This window comes from Homarus americanus, unplaced genomic scaffold (genome assembly GCF_018991925.1).
Source record: "Homarus americanus isolate GMGI-L3 unplaced genomic scaffold, GMGI_Hamer_2.0 scaffold34921, whole genome shotgun sequence".
NCBI lineage: Eukaryota > Metazoa > Arthropoda > Malacostraca > Decapoda > Nephropidae > Homarus > Homarus americanus.
Window position 1 is genome coordinate 7,352,883 of NW_024741901.1, and position 23,020 is coordinate 7,375,902.

The 23,020-nt window shown below is 40.3% G+C and overlaps 1 protein-coding gene across 2 annotated transcripts; it reads left to right on the forward strand.

Annotated features, from left to right (window-relative positions):
• The first annotated feature begins 4,111 nt into the window (after positions 1-4,111).
• LOC121876258 (tripartite motif-containing protein 10-like) lies at positions 4,112-22,869 on the forward strand. 2 transcript variants are annotated; one of them, XM_042381290.1, is made up of 5 exons: positions 4,112-4,354; positions 4,907-4,966; positions 9,995-10,236; positions 20,740-21,582; positions 22,030-22,869. In XM_042381290.1, the coding sequence occupies exons 1-5, from the start codon at positions 4,348-4,350 to the stop codon at positions 22,552-22,554; spliced, it is 1,677 nt and encodes a 558-aa protein (XP_042237224.1). In that variant the 5' UTR covers positions 4,112-4,347; the 3' UTR covers positions 22,555-22,869. The 2 variants fall into 2 exon arrangements, with proteins under 2 accessions (XP_042237224.1, XP_042237225.1); XM_042381291.1 differs by lacking the exon at positions 4,907-4,966.
• Positions 22,870-23,020: the final 151 nt, after the last annotated feature.

The window sequence follows — 23,020 nt, forward strand, 5'->3', positions numbered from 1 at the left end:
GCTCCCTTTTTTTTAATCAAAGATAAGATTTGGTGATTAGCAGCTTTAAGTCCGCCTTAAAGAAACTCACCACATGAGCGAAAAATATCCGTCAGGCCAAAGGAAGCGCGCATTGGGATGACTAATCATAGACAAAATTACAGTGACGTCATGCTGAACATCCTGTCTTCTTATCTCATTAGAGTACAGTACATCCTGTTATTACTGTGTGTGTGTGTGTGTGGAAGTGTTTTTATGGACCTAACCGTTAGAGAACAAAGAGTAGGTCGTGTCTACTTCCGCCGACCACGACATATCCTGGCGCTCTGCTTGATTTCCTTCGGATCCCAACTACAAAAAGGCCACGTATAACATAAACCGGCCCCTGGGGTTGGTGCTTCCATTGAGTCATTGTGTGGGTCTTGAGGTTATCCAGAGTTCAGAGAGGTGCTAGAGTAGGGTGGGAAGTATTTGATTTGTGTTTTTTTAATGTTGCCGCGGACAGCAGCTAGTTTATTGTGCATCCTATACTCATCCTGTGACGGGTAATGCAAAAAAGATTACAAAATAGAGACCACAAAGAGTGTTTTATCAGACCCGCTGATCAAGATATTATGACATTGAATGTTACAGAGTATATCCAGATACATTGTAAGTTTAAGTAGGTACATACAAATTTCCTTAGTTTCCCCCACAAGCGAAGTATCAGGGTCCCTTTGAAGTTTTGAGTAAAGTACGAGATGTTAACTATATCATAACTACGCCTGAACGTATGAAGATTAAAAGACTAGTACATGTGAATCTGTTGAAACCCCCATTGTATTAGACCTGATAAGGTGGTGTGCAAAACTGTGACATGTGATGAAGTGGAGGTGGATGAGTGTAAGGACGGAAACGATCTTCCTGCTGGTTACCGCTGCTAACTCGCTCGTTTGTTGGTGCTGACGACACTTGGGGCGGTTGGACAGAGGTGAGAATGGCAGCGACTATCTGCGTCACCGGCAGATTCAACCCAGCCGCCATACAGTCACTATCTAGCTACCCCACTGTCCGTCAAATTCTGGCTGTGATCTCATCATAGGTCCAGGACTCGTGGGCTGTGTTCCCAGACCTTCACCTATCGACTGTCAATTCTCTGGTCATCTACCACTACCGCGTACCACGACCGTCAGTTCATCTCATTCCGTCTGTGCCCCGGTGTTCTCCTGCCGTTTCAAGACGTCGCTCGAGTGTGGAGTTGAATGGATGCTTCCCTACCCCTAGTGTGGATCACCGTGTTCCAGAACCTTCCCCCAGGGCCACTGCCGTAGGAAATATCTGTTCATTGTTTGATTCTATCAGTTGTTGACTCCCATTAATTGTTTGCTCCCTTTTATTGTTTGCTCCCTTTTAATTGTTTGCTTCCATTAATTGTTTGACTCCATTAACTGTTGACTGCCTTAATTGTTTGACTACCGTAATTGTTACTTGATGTTTGTTGAGTGGTGTCAGAGTTTTGTGTTATATTTTTTTATAGTAAAGAGATGTCAATCACAAACGGTTGTTTGTTATTCCTCAGAAAACCATAGTCCTTGACTTTCCTTAATTAAGAACCTGATTAGTCTGGTTAGGGATTTCTATCCCTAAGTCCCAGGCCCTTTACAATGAGTTACCTAAGCATGACTTTGGGGAGTTGAAAGCCGATATCACACTTTATATTTAGTTTTGTTGACATCTACTTGGGGGGCATACTGCCAGAGGCACTTATATCCTAATCTTAGTCTCGCGGTTACAACTTTTTTTAATCTAGTGATCTTGTTACTTGCTCCAAATACATGTTTTACTTGATACATCTCATCATGGTAAACAATGGATTGACTAGTACCTGTTTACACTTGTCTAATTGCTTCAAATTCATCAAAAAGTTTTTTCCTGATTACAGTTTTTCGGTTCTGTTTGACACTTCTTGATTGTATTCAACAATATCATAGGGGGACGCGAGCTTAGCTAAGGCATCAACTCTAATCACGTTGACTGAGGCCTATGTGAGAGGGGATCCACAGCAGTTTGATCCTGATAATCATGTCAACAAGTCATATATGTTTGTGTCTGGCTTCAGGGACAAGCCGGTGACAATCTGAGTTTAAGGTATCAAGAGCATGTATTGAAGAAGGTGGAGCTGGTGGTGTCAGCCAGCGGCGAGAAGACTGAACACAACAACTATACAAAGGATCATCCTGCCAAAAGGTTCCTTTATCCTTTCGAGGGGTGGGGGTGTAGTCGATCTCCAGGTGGTGAAGGAGACCACATATCACCATCCCGTCAATCAAGTCACCATCAGTGACGTGAACATCATTCTCAGTCACCAAGCGAAGTGACTGAAGGTTTGTATCGATCCTGAACTAGGTGCCATTATCACTGTTATTCACACCATCTAGGACTTGGGAGGATAGTGTCAGGTGTCAGTAAAATTGTTGGTGTCAGTAGGATGTTTGGTGTCAGTAGGATGTTTGGTGTCAGTAGGATGTTTGGTGTCAGTAGGATGTTTGGTGTCAGTAGGATGTTTGGTGTCAGTAGGATGTTTGGTGTCAGTATTGTGTTTGGTGTCAGCAGGGTGTTTATTGTCAGTACGTTGGTTGAGTCAGTAGTAGTCCGGTGTCAGTAAGGTGCTTGTTATCAGTAAGAGTGTTGGTGTCAGTAGGGGGTTTGGTGTCAGTAAGGTGATTGTTTTCAGTAGGGTGCTTGGTGTAAGGTGATTGTTGTCAGTAGGGTGCCTGGTGTCAGTAAAGTGATTGTTGTCAGTAGGGTGCTTGGTGTCAGCACGGTGATTGTTGTTAGTAGGGTGCTTGGTGAAAGGTGATTGTTGTCAATATGGTGCTTGGTGTCGGTAAGGTGATTGTTAACAGTAGAGTGATTGGTGTCAGTAAGGTGATTGTTATCAGTAGGGTGCTTGGTGTAATGTGATTGTTGTCAGTCGGGTGGATGTTGTCAGTGAGGTGATTATCAGTAGAGTGATTGGTGTCAGCAAGGCGATTGTTTTCAGGAGGGTGATTGGTGTCAATAAGGTGATTGTTGTCAGTAGGGTGCGTGGTGCCTGCATGTAGCGTCTGATAATGATAGGTCAGAGATTAAGTTCAACGCCCATTGTTTATTCATGTCACAAACACAGCCAAAATGGTCTCCTTTAGTGTTTGTATTTACTGTTTAAAAAGTATAAGATTAGTATATTTAGTCTTGTTACCAGTAATGTAATTTACGTTTTTAATTTCATCATTGTAAGTACATTTGTCATCATTACTATCATCCTTCGTTTATTACAAAATATGTATTGTTATTATTGATATTATTATTATTGTTGTTGTTGCTCCTATTAATTTAATGTTTTTAGTATTAGTATTATTATCCAGCTCTACTGTGTTCACTAAAAGCCTTTTTGTTTCACTTACCACAAGCGTAACGATCTACGACAGACACCTTGTTGTACGTGAAAACTATTATCTCCTGTACAAGTTATAAAATTATGGAAATACCCCACGTGTATTACCACGAACAGTAGAGCCAAATCAGTTACTTTTTACAGATGACACGAAACAATATAACTTAACTTAAACAAACCTAAGTAATATGCGCTTGACGATAGTTGTTGAAGAGCGTTAATAAATGTAAATGTCTACGCTCCCCTCCCACTTCCTGGGAGTAATACAAAAGAACATGAGAGATTATAATAATCATACATATTTAAAAATATTAATAATAATAATTACGAAGATCTACAGTAGATAGTCAAGCAGTTAAAGTCACAAAATATGAACTAAAACTGCCCTAAAAGATCATTTTTTCAGGATGTACTTTCACCATTCGAATAAATGTAAACAAACTCGTGACGTGGGACCAGCTGGTATTTTACACACGAGTTAATCACGACTTACTTAGTACCATATCTACATTCTCCAGTAGTTTTTTCTAACTTTTTTTTTTAACTTTAAAAAAGTGAAGCTGTTGAAAATTTCAAGTACGAAGATATGAGTCTTAATTATATTAATGTTCTTAAATTTTCTAAGGATTTCGTTATAGGTGCCTGACGTCACGGCTTCTATGTCGGATTACCCCAGTTCTGGTTTGGTACATCCTGTGTGTCCTCAGTACATCCTCAGGGCTCTGCTTCTACCACACTCACTACCACACACAGCCTGCAACACACCCCTAAAGTGTTTCAAAAGTGGCTGAAACCTCATAAAACAAGACTTCAAATTACTATGGTCTTGGTGGTGATTAAGAATTGTGTTCCTGTTCTGCTGAACCCAGAGATATCAACTCCTGATACTACCACACCGCTACCACAGTCCTACAACTTGCCACACCTGCACAGACTTCTCTTACAAGAAGGCTATGATCGGTAAGTGGTTTTTGTAACAGAAAGAACTTCAAAAGCCTCGCTAAATATCAGACACCCAACCAAAATTTCCAGATGTGGAAGAAAGTACACCAAGGACTTGCACTTTTGTCATTGGAGTGGGTTATTGCTGGTAGAAAGTAGACAGACGGCCTTCTGGACTTACTTTCTATACAGGCGTATCCCTGCTGGCTGGAAACTAACGCGTCCTTATATTATAAGAGTGTTAGTGAAGGTTGGGCGAACATTGGTTTGGCGTAGCTTGCAGAAACTTATCACTGTGGGTCGAACAAAAGTACACACCTGGCACTGTTGACTGTGCTCGTGGTGACGTTTTCATGCACAAAATTTAAAGACACTAGTATTTCCCCTTTGTCAATAGTGACTTCTTGTAGCTTCAGCACCTTGGAGAGACTTCCTTCTTCAGGCTACCATGAAGAAGGAAGACGCGACCTTCAGACACTGCTAACACTACCTGTAGACTTCCCTCAACCTGAAGCTAAAAAGGACAATATCTACAACTACTTTAACATTGTCGATAAATATCTTTGCTAGGAAACTCAGCGGAAGAAGAACACGACGCACACTTCAGCAAACTCGCTCTCTCTCCTACAGGTAGGTCTTGAATCATGTGATGTTTACAGTTTAGACTTACTTGGATTTACAATCTAAGGTTAATAGTTCAAGTGTAACGTTTCTCACATTAATTGTGAAAATTTACAGGAAAGCGTTTCTAACTTATTCACCAGAGATGGTCACCAAATATGGCGTCGAAACTGATCTTAAGCTTTACCTCTAGTTGTGAGGAAAAATAAACGAAGGCAATTCCAGAAATCTGGATGTAAAATTAAATATGTGTTCAGCTGATCCAGGAGCTTTATCAAGTAGGTGTAAGTCGTACTACTGTATCTTCAAAACGAGATATACCGCTAATGTTCCGCCGTCTAAATGGCTATAACTCGAATATTAATTGAACAACACGCCAAGAAATTACACACAAGAATCCGTTATCACAGTCTTCCATACAAAAGTGAAATCATTTAATTAAATCAGCGGAATGTTATTAAATGGTGGTTAAAATTCGACATCGACTGAGGACCATTGTCCGTATTATTTTTCCTACCAAGAGCATTATTATAACCAAAACACTAAAAACAGTTATTAAAATTTTCATTATGGAGAAGATTAATAGTAACAACATTAATACTCTTGTAAGTCCCGCTTAGCTTGCTACAGGTGATCTTGGAAAGGTGTTTCTGAGGTAAATAGAACCCATTTTCCCGTAGGATTCCGTGTTAAAAATGAGATGGGTTCCAGCTAAACAAAAAAAAAATCGACCTAAAATCACTGGTATGAAATGAGATACACTTTAGCCCAAAGAATTTCGACCATCAAGCCTTACTTAACAATACTGAACCTGCACTTTTAGATTCACTCACGGCCTATTTTACCTTAATAACCCTAATGTAACCTAACCTAACGTAACCTACCCTACCCTACCCTAACGTAACTCCAGAAGCAGCATTTGGGTGTTAATCATCAGGTAAATGAAGTAGGAAACAAATCTTCAGGTGATCCAGAATACTAAACACTGAGGCTACAGCGTAAACTGTATACAGTCTGTACTTACCGGAGTTGAATATCTATGGTGTTTGTGTTGGCCGAGCATTCTTGGTAGAGATAACGAGTCTAGCAGTTCACTAGAGAGACTCCCGCCTCCGTCACTGATAAAACGTGATAATTGCCAGCTGCCAACACCACCACAGCCTCCTGCTCCATGCATTCTAAATATTTTAACAGTAAACATAAATTATCTTCGGTATTCTTTAATCTTTAGGTTTCGGTAATGTTCGATTTGATCTCCTGTTGTAGGACTGTAGACAAGACATGAAATAATTTTCGGCAGTGACATTTTCTCACATCCGTTTCCCGATACATGGAGTTGTTGCTGGTTTATTTACCATTGTATACTTTACATTTTTACTGTAATCTTGATTTTTGGGTATTACTTGCTAATGAAACAACAGTGTTTGGTATAAATATGGAAGTTACAGGTAAGTGCGTATACGAGATAAGATGCGCACACAAGGGTCAGGACGACCGTGTATTTACGTTGCACTGAACAATAACATCCACTCCATAAAGCCATTTATTTGAATACTACTATTCCTTATCAGACATCATGAGTAGGAACTCTTATGAATAAATGAGTATAAAGTTCTGTCTATTGTAGAATGAATAATTAATATAAGAACCAAATGTAAATTGCAAGGAACCTTGTAAATGCAGCCACCTGCATTGCTGGGGGAGTTTTTAACGTTTTTTTTTGCAGTGCAAGAATTACTAGACGTTACATTTATGTTTCGGGTTTTCAGCTGTAAGTAATTTGAGAAATTTTTTGTTAAATAGTAATATTTCTACAATTGAAAAACCTGTAGGTCGAGGGTTCGATTCCTTGCTGGTGAGGTCGTTGATTATATATATATATATATATATATATATATATATATATATATATATATATATATATATATATATATATATATATATATATATATATGCTGATAACCAAAGAAAACATGAAGGTCCCAAGCGCTTTCGTGTAACTCACATCTTCAGGGGTGAGTACAGACTAAAGAGGAGTACAAACCAAGGTGTATATATACAGAGGAGGGTGAGAACAGGTCCACAATGGTCAGGTATTAGGTAATGACCCTACTAATCTTTAAATAGCACGGCAACGGTCGGTAGTCAGCATATACCTAGATCACGCGCACCTACAGTGATTTACTTGCATATATATATATATATATATATATATATATATATATATATATATATATATATATATATATATATATATATATATATATATATATATATATATGCTGATAACCACAAGGAAACAAGAAAACATGAAGGTCCCAAGCGCTTTCGTGTAATTCATATCTTCAGGGGTGAGTACAGACTAAGGAGAAATACTTTAGAAGGCTAATATATACAGTAGAGGAGAGTGAGATCAAGTCCCAAGGGGACAGCAGGGGTCCACAATGTTCTGGTCATAAGGCAGTGACCCTTACTAATCTTCTGAATCCAAAGAAATTGAACATGCTATCTATAAGCACAGCAGCTGTCCGTAGTCAAGCCATAGGGTAAGATGACCCAACCTTCTCACCTGGTTACAAATCTTCTTAATCACAAAATTATCCAGTTTGTACATACCATTACTCAAATTCATGTTGACAGAATCGGTATGTTTAATGAGACTGGATTCTATATTGTTCCTACTGACAATTGAATTACAAGATAATATTGAGGAGGCATTATCCCAGTCAATGCAATGCTTATTATCTCTCATATGAATGACCAGAGCATTGGATTCCTGGCCTGCCCTAACACTATATTTATGTTGTTTAAGTCTAGTTTTAAGATCTTTAACCGTCTGTCCTAAGTAGAACATATTACATTCCTTGCAAGGAACCTTGTAAATGCAGCCACCTGCATTGTTGGGGGAGTTCTTAATTAACATTTATTTTACAGTGCATGAGTTTTTAAATGCCACATTAACGCTCCAGGTTTTTAGTTGTATTAGAATTTGAGAGAAATTTTTGTTAAATGGTAATACTAAGAAATTCTTATTGTCATGGGAGGGCTTAGGATCAGTTCTATAAAAAGATTTCTTAAGAACATAAGAAAATAATGAGTCTGCAATAGGCCGGTTGGTCTGTGCATGGCAGCTCCTGTGGAGAGTTACTACCACTCTCTATCATCCATGAATCTATCTAGCCTCCATTTAAAACTTTCCAGCGTTCCAGCACTTACTACAAAGTTGCTAAGCTTGTTCCACTCGTCCACCACCCTATCTGTGAACCAGTTCCTTCCTATCTCCCTCCTAAACCTAAACTTATCCAACTTAAATGCGTTGCTACGAGTCCTATCCTGCTCGGATATTATAAGAACTTTATCTATATCGCCTTTATTGATTCCTTTCACCCACTTAAATACTTCTATCATATCTCCCCGCACTCTTCGTCTTTCTAGGGAATGCAAGTTTAGTTTCTTTAACCTATCTTGATATGCAAGGTTTCTAAGTCCGGGAATCATTTTCGTCATTCTTCGCTGCACCGACTCCAGTGAATTGATATCCATTCTATAATAAGGGCACCAGAACTGACCCGCATAATCGAGGTGCGGCCTGACTAGCGCAAGATATAGTTGCAATAAGACCTCTGCACTCTTATTACTTACACTTCTAGATATAAAACCTAATACTCTGTTTGCCTTATTTCGAACATTAACGTACTGTTTTCTAGGCCGTAGGTCCGGGCTTACAAGTACCCCTAAGTCTCTTTCACAAGTCGACTTCTCAAGGTTGATGTTGTTAAGGCTGTATACAGTGACAGTATTTGTTCTTCCAATATTCAGTACGCTGCACTTGCTGGTGTTGAATTTCATTTGCCATTTTTCTGACCACTCCTGCAGTTTATTTAAATCCTCCTGTAGTGTGTTTGCATCCTGCCCTGAATTAATCTGCCGCCCTATTTTGGTGTCATCCACAAACTTGCTTCTTAGTAATGTTAAGGCATTTGTCTATAAAAGACCTAGGGTACTTAAGGTTCAAGCCAATATTATAGATATATTTATATTCCTCATCAATGAATTCCGGACTCTTTATCCTTAGAGCACGTAAAAACATTGATGAAAATATGAATTACACGAAAGCGCTTGGGAACTTCGTTTTTTCTTGTGGTTTTCAGCATATACTTGGATCACGCGCACCTACAGTGATTTACTTGCATATATATATATATATATATATATATATATATATATATATATATATATATATATATATATATATATATATATATATATATATATATATATATATATATATATATAAAATCAACAACCAACCTCACCCCGCCAGGACTCGAACCCACAATCTTATGTGTGTGACCGGGGAACGTTACCTCTTACACCACTAGGACACTAAAGCAATCCTAGACTTTTTTATATTTCACACAAGGCCTGGTCATGTATAGCACAATAAGCTCGATGGGCAAACCTTGTGTGTGAAGCAGAGATGAGGTTGTTGATTATATGTAGAAGTCCGCGTGCTTTATGGGCTAATTAAATAAATAAATAAATAAATATATATATATATATATATATATATATATATATATATATATATATATATATATATATATATATATATATATATATATATATATATATATATATATATATATATATATATATATATATAGTAGAGATCAATTCCTTCAACCTTTTACAGTTTTATGTTTTTACTTCTGTGTTTCAGAGACCACGACCGGGTTAATCAATTATAACAGTTAACATAAACTTTTTTTTTCTGAGCCCACGAAAATACTGTACCCTGATTTATTTTGCAGTTGTCCAGATAAATATATCTTAGACACAGCCGTCCAAATTTATTACCAGAAAATATTAATAATTAAAAATACCCTTAAATCCATCTTGCAAAAATATAAGTTTCGTAGAAGTTCACATAAATAAATAAAAAGAAACGAAAGAACTCAGGGAGTGAGTTAGCAAATAAAGTCGTGATCTTCATGCACGATACCTATCATTGTGAACTTAATATATTTACAACAGGCATCATGGAGGAGGAGCTGACGTGCGCTGTGTGCTCAGACATGTATTCTTCAGGACTCAGAGAACCCGTGGCCCTACCCCTCTGCGGCCACACCTTTTGCAAGCAGTGCCTCTCTAGTGTGGAAACCGAAGGTCCCGTACATTGCCCCACTTGTCGTACCCAGCACCATGGGGCCTCCATCGCCAAACTACCTACTGTCTTTGCCCTTTTAAGTCTGTCGGAGACCTTCAACAAAACTGAGGTGAGTAAATTAACTGATTAAGAAAAAATGAGAATGAGTGAGAGCGAGAATGGGTAAGAGCTGGTTAAAATGAGTGACAGAGGTGGTGCGGGACTAAAGGACAATCTAAAAATGGTGACAAAGAAAGACAACGAAACAGTATATGATAGAGATCGCAAGGACTTCTCACCGAAAGAAGAAAACGAGTTCACCCATGTACATGACGTCACTTGGTGGCTCGACTACCTGCCTCATGTAGTACTTTACGATACCTATTGTAAATAAGAAAATCAGTTCAATTAAGTACAGTCACAAAATGTCAAAATTTGTAAGATAAAGTGAATATATATATATATATATATATATATATATATATATATATATATATATATATATATATATATATATATATATATATATATATATATATGTAATGAGACAAATCTCACAAGAAGAAGATTATATATATTTACGTTACTAGGACATCATATTACGTTACTAGACACTCTGATTCTCGGACATGAACATGAAATGAATACACCTCCCACGTAAGTAACTCATCCCATGGAAAGCTCTGACAAAAACTCACGTGACCTAGGGGAGGCCTAGCAGGTGGTCCTGGGTTTTCCCTATGGGAGACTGCTTAGCTGGGCACCGGTGTGTCGAGGGCAACTCGCTGCCGACCGGAGGCGACCGGAGGCGGCTTGCCTCCGGCCCCCGACTTCTCTCGAGAAGGACTGCGCTTTGGTCGCTGGCCCTTCTTGGTTACAAGACACACTCTCTCTCTGTCTCTCTCTGGGCAGAGGGAGGACTAGGACGTCCTATATATTGGGAGGCGAGCCCTCAAGTTGAGCTGATCGGGGGGGGCGGCGAAGGGTCTTCTTACATTTGCCCTCGCTAATGTAGGGTCAGGTCTGGACTTTTTCAGAGACTATAAGTTGTATATTCTGGAGAAATCTTCAGATGGGGCCGTGTGACATGAGAGGCCCTGGTTGATTTGTGGCCCCTTGACTTGGGCTCGAGGGTTACATTTGACCTGGCTAATGTGAGGTCAGGTCTGGACTTCTTCTGCGGTGTAGGTTATTGTGTATATTGGGAGAGAGTCGGCCGGTGCCTTCTTACATGTTTGTTGGGTCCGTGTGACATGGGAGGGGAGCCAGTTGATTTGTAACTCCTTGAGTGGTTGCGAGGGGTACCCTTACATTTGACCCCCCTAATGTCGGGTCAAGTCTGGACTGTTTCTGAGATGTAAGCTATGGTCTGAAAACCCATCACTACACCTCCCGCCAAGACCAAAGCTTTCATGCTCAGAGAACTGATGACACATTTAAAGTAGACAGTAACATCATGTGCAGTATCTAATATAGTCCCTGAGGCGATAATGCATCCTTACATTTTACAAATAATAACCCTAGAGATGTATGTTTTTCTACTGGCATAGTTTGATCTGACAAAGCTTACTATACCTCCCGCCAAGATTAAAGCTTCTATGACACGAGAAAAAAAATAAAATACATACACAGTAAGTGAACATAGAGTGATCTAAAGATCCTTCATATCTAGCATAGTGTCCGAGGCAAACTTGCAAATCACATTCTACAAACAAAAACAGGTGTTACATTGCCTAACCAGGCCGTGTCAAAATAAGAATTCGTCCCACTCAGTAGTATGTCTCCAACATTGCATTTGGTAATACAAAACATTGATCAAACGAACTCTTAGAAAAAGTGACTAATCTTTAAAAAAAAAAAACATTCTTTGTAGTACATGATAACAAAAATCAGAGAATTAAATACAAAATACAAAATGCTCCTACTTCACATGTTAGGGTGTTATATCTTTTTAATGTACATCAACAACATCAGTACATTTGTTGGGTCCAGCATGGCTCAAGTCCTCCATCCAGCTGGTATCTGAAAATAGGGAATGCCGGCAGCACAACAGCGGTAGTCGATTGGTCCTTCTGATGATCCACCTTTTCATCGTCGACTTTCTTCTGATGTCAGCACAGCGTGTCTTCTGTCTTCACATAGCACGTTTTTCTTTCTTCAATACCGCACTTTGTAGGTCGTGTCACCACATCTTCTGACTTCTTCACACTTCCTCCTGGTTTCTATAATATTCCAGATGATTTTTCTGTTCACCTGCGCTTCCTCTACGTTTAGAGCAGTTTCATATTCCAGATGAATTTTCTGTTCATCTGCGTTTCTTTATACATCTTCATTTTCATATTCCAGACGATTTTTCTGTTCATCTGCGTTTCTTTATACATCTTCGTTTTCCGTCATATTCCAGATGAATTTTTCTGTTCCATCTGTATTTCTTCTCTGCAACATCATCATTTTCAACATATTCCAGACGATTTTCTGTTCATCTGCCGTCGGCCCCCTCCGGCCGGGATGAAAGCCTGTCCACTGCTTGGGCTGTCGTCCTCCTTAGATGACTGTAAGGCAGGTTCCGCGGACCAGGGCTCGCCCCCCGTACGTGAGTGTCGGCGAGACCAAAGACCGTCCTGTCTTACACCTTCCACAGTGGTGAATCCCTCCCTGGCTGGGCTCACCAGGGTTCGTTGTGTGGCGCTGCATTCCACACTCCTTAACTTCCTAAAGTAGAAAAATATAAAATCTTCTTAATCCTAGACCAGGGAGGACTTGAAAGAAGTGGGGTGGTGTGTGGCGGGTGTGGTGCTGCATTCATCACGCTGCATTCATCACGCTTATTCTTCTCTGCTTATATGTGCTGTGGTTGGATTCCGGCTAGCCATGGGGCGGTACTGTGTGTGATATTTGCCAGAGAAACAATCCAAAAGGGATGATGGATTAGTTGGAAGTGCATTCGCAAAAATAAAAATTTACTCTATACGTTACGTCAATGTTTGGTAACTATTATTTCCGTCACGACAATTTTCTCATCAGGCTGGGTCGGGGAGTTAAGCTCTGCACACTACACTTAATATCATTTATCACTACGCGTCAAAGAGTACATCACAAATCATAACAGCATAAAAATCCACTGAGTGAAGCTCTGCATTCATCGCAATATTACTTTATATTAACCATCATCATCAACATATAGCTTACGGGACAAAAGACGGGGGATTAGTGAGGTCTTACGCGGCGAGGCGGGTGAGGTAAGGACGGAGGCAAGGCGGGTGAGGTAAGGACGGAGGCAAGGCGGGACGCGGCTGGCCAGGCCGGCGCGGGGCGGGGTGGGGTGGGGCGAGGCGTGGTTTATCGGGCCAGGCCGGGGCTTGGCGGGGCGGGGCACGGAACGGCGGGGCGGGGCAGGGCGGGGCAGGGATGGGAGGAAAGGTAAGGAGGGTGAGGTGAGGATTAGGACAGGGAGGAGGATGTAGGTTAAAAGACATGTTAAGTTATAACAGTTAGTACAGACACCGCTTTCATAACTGAAACAATTTCTACGTTCAACACTGACCAACAATCAAACTGCACTTGGGCTACTGAGAATGTCACAGATCGCGGGGGACACTGAGAAATCACGTTAAGCACTGAACATATTTCTAGAAAAAATTCGCGCATACCACGACGAGAGACATTTACTTGAGCTGTAACGGTGACACACTAGGACACTTTTCACGCTACTATGCAGGAACTCCTTATCACGCACTTTCGAACAATACTCAAACAACGAGCCAGGTGTTATGGCTAAATGAGGGAGGGCATGGGTTTACGTTAAGTACACTGTTACCAATAACAAGGGACGAGGAGGGCGTGAGTTAACGTTATAGTACGCTGCCACCAATATAATGTTATGAATGCAACCACCCTTGTACTGTCTGCTTCGTCAAGATAGTTACGAGATTACTTCAAAAGATTCTAACTATCACTGTACTGAACACTAAAGGGAAGAGGCGTGAGTTTTACGTTAAGTGCGCTGCCACCATTGTAATGAGACAAATCTCACAAGAAGAAGATTACATATAGGTAGAATATTGATAGTATAAGAGTATAAAAGAGAGGAAGATTTTGGTAGCGTGGCCGTGATAGTTATTTGATGATGGATTTACACTTATCGTATCTTATACGTCAATACACATCTATTACGTCTTAAGGACGACTTCTCAAACACCGCTTCTTTACAACTCTTTATTAATTACGAACATGACATGGACACATTAATAACACCTTCTATTGAAGTTACTAGGACATTATATTTACGTTACTAGGACATCATATTACGTTACTAGACACTCTGATTCTCGGACATGAACATGAAATGAATACACCTCCCACGTAAGTAACTCATCCCATGGAAAGCTCTGACAAAAACTCACGTGACCTAGGGGAGGCCTAGCAGGTGGTCCTGGGTTGTCTCTATGGGAGACTGCTTAGCTGGGCACCGGTGTGTCGAGGGCAACTCGCTCCCGACCGGAGGCGACCGGAGGCGGCTTGCCTCCGGCCCCTGACTTCTCTCGAGCAGGACTGGGGACGTGGTAGCTGGCCCTTCTTGGTTACAAGACACACTCTCTCTCTGTCTCTCTCTGGGGAGAGGGAGGACTAGGACGTCCTATATATTGGGAGGCGAGCCGTCAGGTTGAGCTGATCGGGGGGGGCGGCGAAGGGTCTTCTTACATTTGCCCTCGCTAATGTAGGGTCAGGTCTGGACTTTTTCAGAGACTATAAGTTGTATATTCTGGAGAAATCTTCAGATGGGGCCGTGTGACATGAGAGGCCCTGGTTGATTTGTGGCCCCTTGACTTGGGCTCGAGGGTTACATTTGACCTGGCTAATGTGAGGTCAGGTCTGGACTTCTTCTGCGGTGTAGGTTATTGTGTATATTGGGAGAGAGCCGGCAGGTGCCTTCTTACAATCTTACATGTTTGTTGGGGCCGTGTGACATGGGAAGGGGAGCTAGTTGATTTGTGGCTCCTTGAGTGGCTGCGAGGGATACCCTTACACTTGACCCCCCTAATGTCGGGTCAAGTCTGGACTGTTTCTGAGATGTAAGCTGTGGTCTGACAACCCATCACTATATATATATATATATATATATATATATATATATATATATATATATATATATATATATATATATATATATATATATATATATATATATATATATATATATATATGTATGTATATATATATGAAAAGTAGATGAAAGCATGTGGTCGTAGTAACATTTTACAGATTCAAGCTAGAAAGCACGAGGCTACCAATACATCTTAACAGTCCACATATATATGTGGACTTTAATATACAAACAATACCTCACTTATCAGGAATCGAACCAGCTACCTCTAGCTGGAATCTGTAAAATGCTACTACAATCATATAGTATTATAGTTGGCACGAGCTATCCCCAGTGGAAGCTCCCGTTGCTGAAGACTATGACGAAGGAGTAAGTTTTGTATGTTATATAACAAAATCTAAAATAATTGTATTGCTCTAGTGGTGTCGTGCTAGCGCTCCCTGTTCACATGCAGAGGCCTTGAGATCGATTCCTGACTAGTTTGTTGTTTTGTATATATATGTAACCGGTCGGAATTTATTGGACTTTTAATTTCTCACTTGACTTGGGGTTTATTAAAGATTATTAGATGAAATTGCTGTGGGAGCGCCCCTTTGAGAAAAATCCCGAACCAGCACAAGAACACTTAAATTTACTAAACAAAATAAATTGTCCGTGACCCGTGGAAGGATACCGTCTGTGACTGGGATGAATGAGACACACTGTAAAAGTTAGACACTTATATTCCCTCCAACACTACAGACACAATCAAATAATGGTACACCAACATATGCGCACCTCTTAACCTGAACTTAAAACACTACTCTGGGGAATAAAAGTTATATATAATATTGCAATTATTAGAAACTCAGACAATGCCTCATTAGACAACAATAAATTTAAAGTATTAAGAAATGTTGCTTGTACACATGAAACATTCCTTAAGGGTTTTTGAAGGTTCCAAGTGTTCCCTGAAGAAGGCAGTGATGGGTAGGGAAACCCCAGGTAACACTGAAGTCCAATTATTAACGGATAGGAGAAATACAAGTGGTGACTAGCGTGTGACTTGCACGACCCACAGAATCAGACTGAGACTGCCTTGCCATATGGCAGCCTCGGGGCAATGTTGCCACATAACATGTGCAGTGTTGCCACGTAATTACATATATAAATGCTACTCGTCACAGAAGCTTATTTACAAGGTTGCTACTCGGCACAGTAGCATAGATACATAACCTACAGTTTTCACAAAATAATGTCCACCACCGCGGAAATGGCATAAAAATAAGAAATTATTAATTCCACCCTGAATAGGCCTAAAGGGCACTCAATAGAATTATGTTACACCAACAGATGCACACTTCTTAACCTAACTTAAACACTACCCTGGGGAACAAAGGTTATATCTGAGATCGGAATTATAAAGAAAATTTAATGCATTAAAGGAACTAAATCACAGTATCACTCTGGTTTCAATTAGTGACACAGCATTTAAAAAACAATACGATCAAAATTATTTAAGAAATATTAAACTACACACGTCAAGATAATGTCAGTAACTCAAACAATGGTATTAGCTACACACAAATATATTATCACTATTATAGAGATGTTACTGGGTCCACCAATACCCTTGAACCATGCTTCACCCAACTCACCATACACCTGTAATAAGGGAGATAAAATGTTTCTCTAGGTATCCCCTAGACTCCTGGTCTCAGGGTGTGACCATTAATTTACTCAGATAGCCTCAGTGTACTCCCAGTACGTCCATGGGCAGGAAGAGAGAATGCCAGCAGGTAACTATGGCCAGTAGGTAATAGTTCTAGCTGACCGAGGACATGTGGTGTTGTGCACCCACGCGGTAAGAGCTGATCACCCACTGCTGATGCTGGTCCCTTGTCGTTTTAGTTGTCTGGAGCACTCGTTCACTCAAGAGATCCTTTGCTACCCCGCTAACCAGTAAGAATGCCTGCACTGATCGTTCCAACGGCGACAGTCGCTAATCATCAATCATCAACGACAGTCTCAAACGGCAGTCAATCTCTAGCAGTCATCACTCTCGCAGTCAAGTGGGTTCTGACGGAAACCCTGAAATTAACTCACTGTTAGCTCTTAATAACTTTATCACTGCCCTATCTAACCCCTATCTGAGATCGAATGGGACTTACTTGTTATACTGCAATAGGGCAACACAGGTGACTAGACCACGTGACTATTTCTGTGGACGGACGCGCAGGGACGTCCTGTTGGTCTGATCGCTTTCCCGTGACTGAGAACCAACCAGCCTTGCGTCTTCCCAAGGCGTTAGCTTAGGCCTTGGTGACATATTTTCCGCCTGACTAAGAACTTTCTTGGGACACCAGTAACATTATTCAGACTGATAAACGATCTATAATAATTTCAAATTTAATCATAGTCCCTTAACTTCATGAATTGCATCATTATTAATTCGGCAAACTACATTCAATATCGTATAGGCCTAGTTCCAAAACCTCTCACTACGTGCAGCAGCGCTCTCTTCTCTCAGACGACCTTGAAAACTCAGTATCGCCAATGGCGCAGCGTTTGAAATTACACTGAAGTTTCTGAATATTACATATATATATATATATATATATATACACACAATCAACACCTCAACCCGCCAGGATTCGAACCCACGGCCCACAAGCCCATGACTGTGACCGGGGAACGCTATCTGCTGGACCACCAGGATACTAAAAGCAGTCCTAGACTTTGTTATATTTCACACAAAGCCTGTTCAACGAGCTTAAGGCGCCGTGAACCTCTAATGGGGACTACCCGTATCACGTAGGTGGTTTGAGTAACTTTTTACCAAATCCGGCTTCGAAACACGAGGATCCATATATATTTCATTAGCCCAATAAAGCAAACGGACTTCTACATACAATCAACACCTCAACCCGCCAGGACTCGAAGTCCGTGTGCTTTATTGGGCAAATGAAATATATATATATATATATATATATATATATATATATATATATATATATATATATATATATATATATATATATAGAAAGAGAGAGAGAGAGAGAGAGAGAGAGAGAGAGAGAGAGAGAGAGTCGTGTAAATTAATAATTAGACATCTTGGGGTCGTCTTGGGGTTGAAAATATTTTCGATATAATTTCATATTGTTTACCATAATTCTCGTAGCATTATAATAGTGAAATATTTTTTTAAGACCATGAAGCTTATATCCTAAAATAAGACAACTACAGAAAAATATGAACATGGCTTAGTCCTACCCATTTCTCACATACAAATCAAAGCTGGTTGGCGGGGTGAGGCCCTGCCGGATGACATCAGGCGTGAGCATACCTTGTGATCTTTATACCTTGACCTAACCTACCCTTAACCAAAAACGCTTACCTCTGATGTAACTTAACCTAGCCTACCACCTAATGTAATTGATCTAATGTATCCCTAATCTAACCCCACCTTATCCGCACAATCACGGACCGAAAGTCTTGATACAGTCAAGGTAGAGGGTGCAAAGTTAGTCCCACCCTTGCTGGACGGCGGGTCGTTTATCAGTGATGCCACTTGTGGAAACCAAAAAAAAGGGTTTATCAGATTCGTGTCTGAATCTTTACAGATCACTAAATAAATTTATTTGACAAAATTATATCCAATTACAATTATTTTATTTTTAATACAATTCTACGGAATGTACAAAACATATACAATATACACGAATATAATAGATAATTAAATGAAAATAGACACTCAGTATTCTGCATTACAAAAGAAAACGAAATGTATTCCTTGAGCGGTTTGAGAAGAAACTAAAGTAAAGTTCAATCTCGGTAAAATACCTAAACAAGTTGATTTGTTAATGGTTTTGTATAGCCAGCTAAATAATTAATTCTAATTATTGATTTTACACTGTTGCAACTAAAAAAATATTTAGTATTTCTTTCAAAATATAAGAAGGGAGATTCACGTTGTTTAGATGCGCGAAATTGGCGACTCACGGACCCAGGGGTGCCAAAATACTTAGCAAACTAAGTGCCAAAAGAACATTGTCATATCTAAGTTAACTATGATTCATAAGTATCAATACATAAAAATAATAACAAATAGAAAAAAACAAGACATTTTCTATATATGGGAGGTTTACAATTCTTTTTTTCAAGCTTCCAAGGTTGGTGCAAATTTGTCAATATTTGGAAAAAAAATTAAGCAGTGGCCCCACTCATCGCTGTCCATCGTCCCCAACACACAAACAAGTACCCAAGCAGTTCAGTAATCGAGATCTGATACTTCCTTTCTCATTAGGGACTGAGAATGGACGTAAATTCTTTATTTAATAAATTCACGAAACGATTTCCCCAATCAAGTTTTACATTATTTGATGCAATAGGTTAGATCATTGTTAGATAATCATGACATATTCTTTACAATACAAAAGACATAGTGGAAAGTGTGTGTGTGTCTTGCCGGCGGGGGTTCACAACGATGATGTCAGAATCCTCCAAGCTGTATTTCCCTCAGAATGGTAGTCAGTTTACAAAGCATGAATGTAAGGGATAATATGGTTCATAAGAGAATACTTTATTACCCTCCGTGATAATGCACGTTACCTAGGCTTCACCCTTACAATGAATGACGTGATGGGAGTATAAATGACATGTGAGCGACACGATTAATATACAAGTGTGTCACAACAAGAAGTAGGTCACAACACCATTGATTAGAGTTTGATGGAAAAATATGGTAAAAACAGCAAGACAATATTTTATTATTAGTTATATAGGCAACCGTAAATGTTGCTATATAGACTCAATATCCTTTGAAATATTTACAGTTAAAAAAAAGTAAAGCACTAATTCTAACAATATTTTCTTTCTTTTACAGAAATTCTACATAACACATGTTGACATGAAAATTATTCATTCAGTAGCCAGTCCAGCCGCCCTCAATTTCAATAACGACCTCTTGGTTAGGTTAGGTAGGTTCGGGACTACCCTTGTAGTATTCTCACTGTCTGTTAATATGCATCGTAAGATGATTGCCGTTCCTCTTCCATCTCCCACGTGTTGACCATGTATGCCCACACGTGCCCGAGGTTGTCCTGCCTCGCAAACCACTGTTGAACTTATGGTTGGGTCAATTGTTTCGTGAATTTATTAAAAAAAAAAAACAATGACATCCTTTCCCAGTCCTTAGTGAGAAATGGAATTATCAAAGCTCGCTTGCTGAACTGCTCGGGTGCTAATTGGGGACGATTGCCGGACAGCGACCCGCCGCGCCGTCTAGTAAGGGTGGGGCAGACTTTGCATCCTCCACTTTAAGTGTATCAAGAAATTCGGTCCTGGGCTGTATAAAGGATTGAACCTAACCAAACCCATGTTTTACTATTGAAATTTGGGATCTGGTTTCGGGTCAGGATTTGAAGATTAGCGAGTCCCCTCCCCGAAGGGTGGGGTGGAAGGCGTTTCAGATGCCTTTGCAAATACCAAATATGTCATGTTTTTTCTTATATTTTCTTAATTTTTCCGATGGCACTTGTGGACCTGCAGCGAGGAGGATGTGGGGACCACGGATCACCTCTGGAGTTCTGGTGTCGCGGTTGCCAAGAGGCACTATGTGGACATTGCCTTCTGGAGGCTCATGTTCGAGATGGCCACCACGTTGAGAAAGCTAAAATATTTATTGAGGAGAGAAAAATGGAAATCCACGCTCAGGGAGCTCAATTAGTCCAGAAAATACGCGAAAGAAAAGACACTATAGTCGGCAATATAATTAATTTCATTGTCCAGATCACCCAAGGCGCTGAAGAAAGTAAAATCCTCTGTTCTTCAACTCAGAAAGTCGAGAAAATAGTGAAGGACGCTGGGAATATCTTTAGCATCGACTCTGTGTTGATGTCCTCGACTTTGATGGAGAGCTTACAAGGGGAGATCCTGAAACACTCGGCCCAGCGGGCGGAAGAGATCACTGGCGCTGGAAAACAAAGATGTAAGTCCTGTAGTGAGACGGAGGCCACCATTGGTCTCCCTCGTCAGGTATCCGCCTCCGAGGTGGAGTGGCAGGAAATACCTTTGGAGGAAACGGAACAGACAACCGTTCATGAAGACCTTGGTCAGGGGTCCTCTTCGGATATCCCAGTAGACTCGAAGCCGAAGACTAGCAAGGAGGAGGCATTCATGGAAGGGACCATAAGCCGGAGCAACAGTGTTCAAGAGGACGTGACTGTAGAAGGCGTTGAAAAGATATCTGTTAAGAACTTAAGAACTCCATGGCCACTTCACTGCAGTGTCGTTGACGGGGAAGGTCGGACAGGCCGCCTCAGGTGGGAACGAAAACGACTCCACTTGTATGCTCTTACAAAAAACCTGACAGAGGCCCATCTCCTAGTCCAGGTGAGGAGAGAGAGAGAGAGAGAGAGAGAGAAAGATATATATATATATATATATATATATATATATATATATATATATATATATATGAGAGAGAGAGAGATTGTAATAGACACTTGTAGCTTGAAAGAGAGACGAAGAAAAGAGTGAATCTGATCTTTTTATTCTCGTCACTAATATTTTACTTCACTTCACGCTCTCACTCATCGCCCTTATGTTTAGTTTACTATGATGTGATGATCCTTTAATAGTAACCTGGGACTGTGTGAAATATTATAAATATAAATCCTATCTTTCTCCCACTCATGTGCCTCCGGCAGTCACCTATGTGACGTGAGAGACCAGAAGGGTATTTCTGAACTTTGGACCTGATCTACATTCAGGATTATAATACGGTACTGTTACATAGGTACCGTGTATGATACTAATAAAATTATTCTCTCCCCACAGATGTCTCTCCTTCAGACTCTGGTGTCTCGTGAGAAACCAGAAGTATTCCTGGATTTAGGTGTCGAGAACGGAAGTATCGGCCGTGTTTACATCCGCCTTGAGGGCCGGCTGCGTCGTGCACAACACTTCTTGGCACTGTGTCTGGGTTCTTTGGGACCTTCCTATCAGGGCAGCAAGTTCCACGGGGTGGCGAAACGAGGCGCCCCCGGGGAAACTCTAGCTGGAGGGAAGTACATCACCTCTGAAGGTACGAGTGTAAACGGTCTCATGGAAAATCTGGAGTGGGGTGGCAAGTACATCAAGGAGAAGACCGAAGGGCTGGTTGTAGGAGCCAGTGGCGGAAAACCAGAATTAGATGCATTTTTCCACATTTGTACGCGAGAGAACAGGGGGAAGAAGTTTGCTTGTGCCTTCGGGGAGGTGGTGACTGGTATGGAGGTGGTTCATGCCGCCGTCAAGCATATCGCTGTCAAGGATGTTTTTATCGATAATATCGGAGTTGTCATACCCACGCTGCCCCTGTAAGTCAGGGAGAAAATACAAAAAATGTAACGTTTGGAATACACAGTGAAGACGGTCACAAAGAAGTACTGCACAAAAAATAATAAAGTTTGAAATATTCACGAACAGGACTGCAAAATTGCAATTATGAATAATGAAAATTACCTAGAACCCGACTACTTAAACAATTTTTTTTTAAACAAATTATTATGTTTCTAAAGACGAATTAACGTTGAATTGATTTACTTTTTGTGACAAATGTAGTGTGTGTGACGTCTTTCAGTATACGATATATTCTACAGTGAAGAGTGAGATGCCCCAATAAAACAGAGAACTACACAATATCTTTATATAAAGGATCTTTTGATCCCCCTAAACCACAAGAATTGCGCTCAACGTGAATGAAGGAGATCGACAAGGTTTCAGTTGTCAGTGATTATCAAGCTATCTGACCTTAATTAAACGGTGTTAGTTATTAGACCAACTGATA